This window comes from Colobus angolensis, unplaced genomic scaffold (assembly GCF_000951035.1).
Source record: "Colobus angolensis palliatus isolate OR3802 unplaced genomic scaffold, Cang.pa_1.0 Scaffold113, whole genome shotgun sequence".
Lineage (NCBI taxonomy): Eukaryota > Metazoa > Chordata > Mammalia > Primates > Cercopithecidae > Colobus > Colobus angolensis.
Window position 1 is genome coordinate 6,841,329 of NW_012112364.1, and position 10,252 is coordinate 6,851,580.

Here is a 10,252-nt window from a genome sequence, read left to right on the forward strand (position 1 = left end):
TTGAGCCACTGTAATTTTTTTTTTTTTTTGGCAGAGTCTCACTCTAGCCCAGGCTGGAGTGCAGTGGTGCGATCTCAGCTCACTACAGCCTCCACCTCCCGGGTCCTCCACCTCCTGGGTTCAAACAGTTATCCTGCCTCAGCCTCCCACGTAGCTGGGATTATAGACTTTTGCCACCACGCCCAGCTAATTTTTGTATTTTTAGTAGAGACGAGGTTTCACCATGTTGTCCAGACTGGTCTTGAACTCCTGACCTCAGGTGATCTGCCTACCTCAACCTCCCAAAGTGCTGGGATTATAGGCATGAACCTCCATGCCCAGCCCTCTTCTGCTGTTCTTTTTTGTTCTGGCTTCATTGGTTAAAAATAGCTGGAATATGACCTGTTATATGCAAGGTAAAGCCTGGTGGGGTTTCTGCACGGTATCTGGGAGAAGCTCAGTTCTGGAGAGCTATATTTAGATCTTGAATTTTACAAAGGGCTTAGTGCTCTGTACATGTTTAATAAATTCAAATACGGAAACAATTGTTGCACAGATTGCTTTGCAGTAGTAAACTTAAACACTACAGTGTAGGATCTTGAAAATCAGAATAAAAGGAAAACTTCAAAGGTCATCAGTATTGTCATTTTTTTTTTTTTTTTTGAGACGGAGTCTCGTTCTGTCGCTCAGGCTGGAGGGCAGTGGCGCCATCTCGGCTCACTGCAAGCTCTGCCTCCTGGGTTCACGCCATTCTCCTGCCTCAGCCCCCTGAGTAGCTGGGACTACAGGTGTCCTCCACCACGCCTGGCTAATTTTTTGTATTTTTAGTAGAGATGGGGTTTCACTGTGTGAGCCAGGATGGTCTTGATCTCCTGACCTCGTGATACGCACCCGCCTCGGCCTCCCAAAGTGCTGGGATTACAGGCGTGAGCCACTGTGCCTGGCAGTATTGTCATTTTCTAACATTTCTATTTACTGTTGGAGAGCCATGTTAACATTGGGTGAGGTTATTTGGGGATGGGGTGTGTGGGTATATTTTAAGTTCAGTTATCCCTCTAGAACGTATACCATATTCCTATGACCTGGATACCTCTTGCTTTCTACTTATCCAGGGGAGGGAACTGAACAGGGTATACCTCAGTGAATTAATCCTTAACATTAATTCCATGTAACTAATAATAGCTTTTCTTTTTTTAGTTTTCCCAATATTTGAAATCCTTTTTAGTGAATTTAAAGATAAATTGAGTAGTGGCAAAGATTTAATAGTATAAAATATTTCTGCTTCTCAGTCTTTCTTTCCAAGAGTTCATATTTTATTAAGAACATCTAATAAAAATGATTTATTAGATCCAAGAATGATGTTTGATTTGCAGGACTTAGTCTATAGAAATGAAAAATGTCAATTATGAGTCTTATATTTGATTTCTTTTAAAATGGAATTTTAATATGTACCTGTTATTTTTCAGAGATATAACTACAATGAAAGGAACCATTGTTGCTCAAGTGGATTCAAGTGAGTCCTTCCAGGAATTCTGTAGTACATCTTGTTTATCTCTCTATGAAGACAAACAGAATCCTACTAAAGGAGCTCTAAATAAATCAAGATGTACAATCTGTGGTAAACTAACTGAGGTTGGTATTTTTTTACTTTATCATTTAGTTCTAACAAATAGGAATATTTTAAAGTTCATTTAAGAACTGTTGATCTTTTATCAGTTCCTTAAAAATGATTATCTATAAAGACTATCTTATAAATATCCTGTTATGTAATCTGATTCTCCCATAGGATCTTAAGTTATTAATACCCTTTTATATAATCTGGTTCTCCCACAGGATGGTTTGGGAAAAATCGTTGTGTTAATGTGCCTTTTTTTCCCTGAGATTGGGAGCACTCAAAGACAGAACCATAGTGTTGAGATTGATTTTTGTCTAGTAGTATATTTATTTAAACAAGCAGGCAGACTACACAAGAAATACTACAAATAATTTTGCTGAGAAGTAGAATAATTGGAATATTTTTTGATAACCTCACATTATTAATATTGTATTAAATAAAAAGTAATCTGTTTATATATAAGTCATTTGAATGATTTATAATGGTTCTCCCCTCCTCATTTTTCTAGAGAAATGTACTTTATTTATAGTTTTTAAAAATTGGTCTAAAGATTTTTAGTCTGTGGAGTTTAATATCACCACTACCCAAACCTGGTTTTCTGTCATCTTCTGATACCTCTAGAGAAGTTTGTAGTGATGTCACTGATGGTTTTTTCTTTTTTTCAGTGCCATACATGTGTTCCTGTGTGTATAAAACCAATTTAAATAATTATGAGAATGGGGCCAGGCCCAGTAGCTCACACCTGTATAATCCTAGCACTTTGGGAAGCCAAGGTGGGAGGATCACTTGAGGCCAGGAGTTTGAAATCAGCCTGGGAAGCATAGTGGGACCCTATCTGTACCTAAAAGAAAAAACATTAGTTGGGTGTGGTTGTGTGTCTGTAGTCTCAGTTACTCAGGAGGCTGAGGTAGGAGGATTGCTTGAGCCCAGGAGATTGAGGCTGCAGTCAGCTTTGATGGTGCCACTGTACTTCAGCCTGGGTGATAAGCGAGACCCTGTCTTTAAAAAAAAAAAAAAAAAAAAGTATCATTTTTCCTTTTCTCCAAACAAGCCTTATTGGGACGTGCTTATTTCTGTTCAGAATGCTTTATTATTTAGCTACTTGTCAGATTTATCTGTTTTGTAAGATTTTGTTTATTTTTCTTTTAGATTCGTCATGAAGTCAGCTTTAAAAATATGACTCATAAGCTGTGCAGTGACCACTGCTTTAATAGATACAGAATGGCCAATGGTTTAATAATGAATTGCTGTGAACAGTGTGGGGAGTACTTGCCCAGTAAAGGTGCTGGAAATAATGTTCTGGTGATTGATGGTCAACAGAAAAGATTTTGCTGTCAAAGTTGTGTCAGTGAATACAAACAGGTAATTCATGTTCTAATCAGAATTGGGCGTTCTTTAGAATGTGCTTGAAACTGTGGTAATACTTCTACTCTAACAGTGTTTATTAACCGGATTTATCTGAGAATTTCATTTAATTCAGTTGTTGTCATATCATGGAGCATACTGAATGCATATTGCTTTGTACCGTTAAAGCTGAACCGCCGTAAGTCAGGGACCATCTGTATTCATTCATTTGAGGTAGGTCATTTCCGTGATATAATGATGGAGTTAAGTCTGGGTAAACCCGTTGTAAGCTGGAAATGTCTTAAAATGCACCTTTGACCTTGATAACCTTATAACGGGTTATCAGGATGTAACGCCATTCTTATGGAACATCTCTCTATGTAGATTATTGGCAGTAATTTTCATATTTTACATATAATGGTAAGTGCTATCAGAGTGATTTCTCTTTTGAATTTATTTCCTTTTTGGGAGTTGGAGAGGGTCTGCAAATATTTTTCAAACTTTCAAAGCTCAGCTTTGAAGTCATATTGATTATATATAATTTTAAGCTTAATTTATTTATTTATTTATTTTTTTTGAGACAGAGTTTTGCTCTTCTTTCCCAAGCTGGAGTGCAGTGGCGTGATCTCAGCTCACTGCAACCTCTGCCTCGCAGGTTCAAGTGATTCTCCTGCCTCAGCCTCCCAAGTAGCTGGGATTACAGGCATGCGCCACCATGCCCAGCTAATTTTTTTGTATTTTTAGTAGAAACGGGGTTTCACCATGTTAGCCAGGCTGGTCTCAAACTTCTGACCCCAGGTGAGCCACCTGCCTCAGCCTTCCAAAGTGCTGGGATTACAGGCGTGAGCCACCTGCACCTGTCCAGGTTAATGTTATTTTAAGGACTTTCTGATTTCTAGTTTTTTCCCATTGCTCATTGGAAAGATAATCTGTGTGATTTCAGTCTTCATAAATTTATGAAGTGTTTTATCAGAAATTATTGCTTTAAAGATCTTTTCGTTGTCTGTGGAGAAGGTTTTATGAACTTTCTTCCTCTTTAGTTTTTTTTTAAGACGAGTCTCGCTCTGTTGCCCAGGCTGGAGTGCATTGACGTGATCTTGGCTCACTGCAACTTCTTTCCTGGGTTCAAGTGATTCTCCTGCCTCAGCCTCCTGAGTAGCTGGGATTACAGGCGTGCACCACCACGCTGAGCTAAGTTTTGTATTTTTACTAGAGATGGGGTTTCACCATGTTGACCAGGCTGGTCTCACACTCCTGACCTCAAGTGATCTGTGCTCCTCGGCCTCCCAAAGTGCTGGGATTACAGGCATGAGCTACCACGCCTGGCCTCAGATTTATTAAGGTGTGAGTTATATAGTAGTCCTTTCTCACGCAAGGCTTTGTTTTTTTGTGGTTTCAATTACTCACAGTCAGCTGCAGTTCCCAAATAGGTGAGTAGACTACAATAAGATAATTTCAAAAAGTAATTAATTGTAGGTGAGTAGACTACAATAAGATAATTTGAGAGAGATTAATTATAACTAACTATAATTGTTGTTGTTTTTTGTTTTGTTTTGAGACAGGGTCTTGCTCTGTTGCCCAGGCTGGAGTGCAGTGGTGCAATTTCAGCTCACTGCAATCTACTTTTCTTGGGTTCAAATGATTCTCCTTGCTTCAGCCTCATGAGTGGCTGGGATTACAGGCACGTGCCACCATGCCTGACTAATTTTTGTATTTTTAGTAGCAACTGGGTTTCACCATGTTGTCCAGGCTCGTCTCAAACTCCTGACCTCAAGTGATTTGCCCACCTTGGCCTTCCAAAGTGCTGGGATTACAGGCGTGAGCCACCATTCCCCGCCAATTGTTGTTAATCTCTTGCTGTGGCTAATTAGAAGTTAAACTTTATCGTAGGTATGTGTCTATAGGAAAAGATGTAGTATCAAAGGTTTCAGGCATCCACTGGGAGCCTCAGAATCTATCTCTCAAGGATAAGAGGTGGCACTGCCATATTAGTAGATTTCCTAATCTGTTGAGCCATCCTTGCATTCCTAGAATAAACCCATGCCAGATAATTATTTTTTCAAAAATATGCATACATTCTGATGGTTAATACTTTATTTGGTACGTTTGCATTGATATTTATAAGTAAAATGGGTCTGTAATGTCCTTTTTTCTTGTGCCTTCTTAAGGTATCAGTGTTACATTTGCTTTATAAAAATGTCCAGAGGAAAATTCATTTCCTCATATACTTACAGCAGTAAAAATGAAAATAAATGAATTAAATAGTCAACTGAAAAAGCTGGAAAAAGGAAAATAAGCTGAAACAAAAGAGAAGAAAGGAAATAAAGATAAAAGGAGAAACTAATTAGGAATTTAAAATAGCGTTAACATTATTCAGAATGTTGCCTCTTTGAAAAATCAGGTCTTTGAAAAACCAGGGAAAAAATACCCAATTGTTAATTCAATCAGGAAGAGTTTTAAAAACAGAAATACATAAAATAAGAAATGACAAGGTATGGGCCGGGCGCGGTGGCTCAAGCCTGTAATCCCAGCACTTTGGGAGGCCGAGACGGGCGGATCACGAGATCAGGAGATCGAGACCATCCTGGCTAACACGGTGAAACCCCGTCTCTACTAAAAAAATACAAAAAACTGGCCGGGCACGGTGGCGGGCGCCTGTAGTCCCAGCTACCCGGAGGCTGAGGCAGGAGAATGGCCTAAACCCGGGAGGCGGAGCTTGCAGTGAGCTGAGATCTGGCCACTGCACTCCAGCCTGGGCGACAGAGCGAGACTCCATCTAAAAAAAAAAAAAAAAAAGAAATGACAAGGTAGACATGAGCATGAAAACAAAAGAACTTGACAAAAATCAGTCATAAGAACTAATTTCTATAGCCCTATATAAAAATATTGAACCTAGATTGAGTAATTTCCTGTGAAAATATAATTTCCCCAACTGGACTTCAGAGCAGATAAAATTAAGTGGACAAATTTCTGTAGATGAAATAGAGATAATTATTAAAGTACTACCCCACAACAAGGGCCAGGCTCTGATGTTTTCATAGGGGAATTCCATCAAATTTAAACAAGAAAATCTCAGTGTTATTTAAACAATTCCAGAGCATAAAAAGGAAAGTAACTCGTAAGTTTTTTAAACATTGTGGTAGAGTATATGTAACATAAAATTTGCAGTTTTAAGTATTTGTAAGTATATAAGTGAGTGGCGTTAGTTACATTTACAATGTTATGCCACCACTGACTCTACTTCTGAAACTTTTTCATCACCCCATACAAAAACTGTGACATTAGCCAATAACTCCCATTTTTTTCTGTCCCAGTCCTTAATAACTTAGTACTTTCTGTCTCTATGAATTTGTATATCCTAGATATTCATGTAAGTGAAATTATATAATATTGTCTTTTTGTATCTGGCTTATTTTACCTGAAAGCTGAAACATAATGCTTTCAGTTTCATCCATAGTATAGCCATGATCAGAACATCGTTACTTTGTATGGCTGAATAATATTCATTATATGTATATGCCACATTCTGTTTATCAATTTGTTGCCCCTATGATAGATGTCGTGTTGTTGCCACCTTTGACTATTGTGAATAATGCTGCAGTGAATGTTGGTGTATAAATTTGATATAAGTATCTTGATTTTCCATTCTTTTGGATGAGTGTGGATTTGCTCAGTCATAGGGTGTAATTCTGTGTTTCAGAAGAATTGTCAAACTATTTTATACAACTGTACCATTTTATGTTCTCAACAGCAATGTACAAGGTTTCTATTTTCTATGTATCTTTGCCACACTTGTTATGTTCTGTGTTTTAAGCTTTTGATTTTTCTTGTAGATATCTTAGTATGTGTGCGGTGGTATCTCATAGTTTTGATTTGCATTTCCCTAATGACCAATGACAATGAGCAATTTTGCTTTTGTTGTGTGTTTTTTTTTTTTGTTTTTTGAGACAGAGTCTCGCTGTATTATCTAGGTTGGAGTGCAGGCGCACGATCTTGGCTCGCTGCAACCTCTGCTTCCTGGGCTCAAGGGATCCTTCTGTCTCAGCCTCCCGAGTAGCTGGGACCACAGGCACAGGCCACTATGCCTGGTTAATTTTTTGTATTTTTTGGAGGCATAGGGTTTCACCATGTTGCCCAGGCCTGGTCTCGATCTCCTGAGCTCAAGCCATCTGCCTGCCTCGGCCTCCCAAAGTGCTAGGATTACAGGTGTGAGCCACTGCACCTGGCCAATGAGCAATTTTTCATTTGCTTGTTGGCCATTCATGTATCATCTTTGGAGAAGTATCTGTCTGTTCAAGTCCTCTCTCTGTTTTTGAATTGGGTTTTGTAGTTTTGTTCTTTTCTCTCTCTCTCTCTCTTTTTTTTTTTTTGTTTGTTTTTGAGATAGAGTCTCCCTCTTTTGCCCAGGCTGGAGTGCAGCAGCGAGATCTTGGCTGACTGCAACCTCTGCCTCCTGGGTTCAAGCGATTCTCCTGCCTCAGCCTCCTGAGTAGCTGGTTACAGGTTTGTGCCACCACACCTCACTAATTTTTGTATTTTTAATTGAGACAGGGTTTCACCATGTTGGTGAGGCTGGTCTCAAATTCCTAACCTCATGATCCACCCTCCTCGGCTTCCCCAAGTGCTGGGATTACAGGTGTGAGCCACTGCACCCGGCCCTCTTTTATTTTTAGTTGATATGTAATACTTGTATATACGTAGGGGGTAGAGTGATGTTTTTATACGTGTATAAAATGTGGAATGTTCAAATCAGGGTAATTAGGATAGCCTTCACCCCAAAATTGTTTTTTTATGTTGGGAGCATTCAAAATTCTCTCTTTTGTAGCCTTTTGAATCTATCCAATAATAATTGTTAACTGTATTCATTCTATAGTGCTATGGAACCATAGAACTTACTCCTCCTATGTAGCTATAATTTTGTATCCCTTTGTACTTTTGTTCTTGAGTTGACGGAGTTCTTTATATCATGTACTGTTTGAGTATCCCTTATCTGAAATGCTTGGGGCCCAAAGTGTTTCAGATTTTAGGTTTTTCAAATTTTAGAATATTTATATTATACTTACATTCAAATAATCCAATTCTGAAAAATCCAAAATACGAAATGCTTCAATGAGCATTTCCTTTGAGCATCATGTTGGTAATTGAAAAGTTTTGGGTTTTAGAGCATTTCAGATTTTTTGCATTTGGGTTGCTCATTGTGTATATGTTTTGCAAATACTGTCTTCCATTATGTAGGTTTTTATTTTACTTTCTCAATAATGTCCTTTGATTTGCAGAAGTTTTATTTATTTTTATTTATTTTTTTTTTTGGGGTGAAGGAGTCTTGCTTTGTCACTCAGGCTGGAGTGCAATGGCACAATCTTGGCTCTCTGCAACCTCTGCCTCCTGGGATCAAGCGATTCTCCTGCCTCAGCCTCCCGAGTAGCTGGGGTTACAGGTGTGTGCCACCATCCCTAATTTTTGTATTTTTTTCTTTTTTGAGATGGAGTCTTGCTCTGTTGCTCAGGCTGGAGTGCGGTGGCACAGTCTCTGCTCACTGCAACCTCCACCTCCTGGATTCAAGCAATTATCCTGCCTTCGCCTCCCGAGAAGCTGGGATTACAGGCACACACCACCATGCCCAGCTGATTTTTTGTATTTTTAGTGGAGATGGGGTTTCACCTTGATGGCCAAGCTGGTTACAAACTCCAGAAGTCAAGTGAGCCACCTGCCTCGACCTCCCAAAGTGCTAGGATTACAGGCGTGAGCCACAGTGCCTGGCCTAATATTTGTATTTTTAGTAGAGATGGGGTTTCACCATGTTGGCCAGGCTGGTCTCGAACTCCTGACCTTCAGTGATCCTCCTGCCTCGGCCTCCCAAAGTGCTGAAATTACAGATGTGAACCCCCATACCCAGTCTTTTGTTTTTTTTTTGAGATGGATCTCACTCTGTAGCCCAGGCTGGAGTGCGATAGTGCGATCTCAGCTCACTGCAGCCTCCGTCTCCTGGTCCAAGTGGTTCTTCTGCGTCGGCCTCCCAAGTAGCTAGGACCGTAGGCATAGGCCACCATGTCTAACTAATTTTTGAATTTTTTTAGTGGAGTCGGGGTTTCACCAGGTTGGCCAGACTGATCTCGAACTCCTGACTTCAAGTGATCTGTCCTTCTCAGCCTCCCAAAGTGCTGGGATTATAGGTTCAGTGAACCACCACACCCAGCCGGAAGTTTTAAATTTTGATTTACCCATTTTTTTTCTTTTGGTTGTACTTTCGGTGTCATTTAAGAATCTGTTGCCAAATCCCAGGTCATGGTTTATCTCTACAGTTTCTTATAAGAGTTTTATGAGTTTAGCTCTTAATTAGGTATTTGATCCATTTTAATCTACTTTTTGTTTATTATGTGAGGCAGGGATCTAACTTCATTCTTTTGTACTGGAATTCCAGTTTTCCCACGACCACCTGTTGAAGGGGTTATTCTTTCTACATGGAATGGACTTATCACACTTGTCAAGTATTAATTGGCCAGAGATCATTTCTGTGTTCCACTGATCTACATGTGTGATCTTATGTGTGTGCCATACTATTTTGATTACTGTGTCTTTGTTCTAAGTTTTGAAATCAGGAAATGTGAGTTCTCCAACTTTGTTTTTTGTCAAGATTGGTTGAATATTCTGAACCCATTCTAACTTTATATGAATTTGAAGATGGGCTTTTCTATTTCTGCAGAAGAGTTTGTTGGAATTTTTATATTAATTGCATTGAATCTTTAGATTGTTTTGGGTAGTATTGGCATTTTAGCAGTAGTAAGTTATTCTATCTGTGAAAATGGCATTTATTTATGAAGACATACCATTTGTTTATATCTTCTTTAATTTCTTACAGCAGTCTTTTGTGGTTTTTACTGTACAAGTCTTCACCTCTTTTGCTGCTTTTATTCCTACATATTCTTAATGCTATTTCTAGTGGATTTGCTTTATTTCCTTTTCAGATTGTACATTACTAGTGTATAGAAACACATCTGATTTTTGTACGTTAATCTTGTACTGTGCAACTTTGCTGAATTTGTTAGCTCTACTAGCTTTATGAGTTTCATGTCATCTGTGAATAGAGGTAGTTTTACTTTTTCTTTCCAATTTGGATGCATTCTATTTCTTTTTTTCTTTTTTTTTTGAGACGGAGTCTCGCTGTGTCACCCAGGCTGGAGTGCAGTGGCCGGATCTCAGCTCACTGTCAGCTCTGTCTCCCGGGTTCACGCCATTCTCCTGCCTCAGCCTCCCGAGTAGCTGGGACTACAGGGGCCGCCACCTCGCCCGGCTAGTTTTTTGTATTTTTAGTAG

The 10,252-nt window shown here is 39.2% G+C and overlaps 1 protein-coding gene across 1 annotated transcript in view; it reads left to right on the forward strand.

The window, feature by feature from the left end:
• ZMYM2 (zinc finger, MYM-type 2) overlaps nucleotides 1-10,252 on the forward strand; it is a 124,024-nt gene that overhangs the window by 47,192 nt on the left and 66,580 nt on the right. The window contains exons 5-6 of the mRNA XM_011959052.1: nucleotides 1,446-1,611; nucleotides 2,744-2,956. Coding sequence (XP_011814442.1) covers nucleotides 1,446-1,611; nucleotides 2,744-2,956 — 379 coding nt within the window. The remainder of the gene's footprint in view (nucleotides 1-1,445; nucleotides 1,612-2,743; nucleotides 2,957-10,252) is intronic.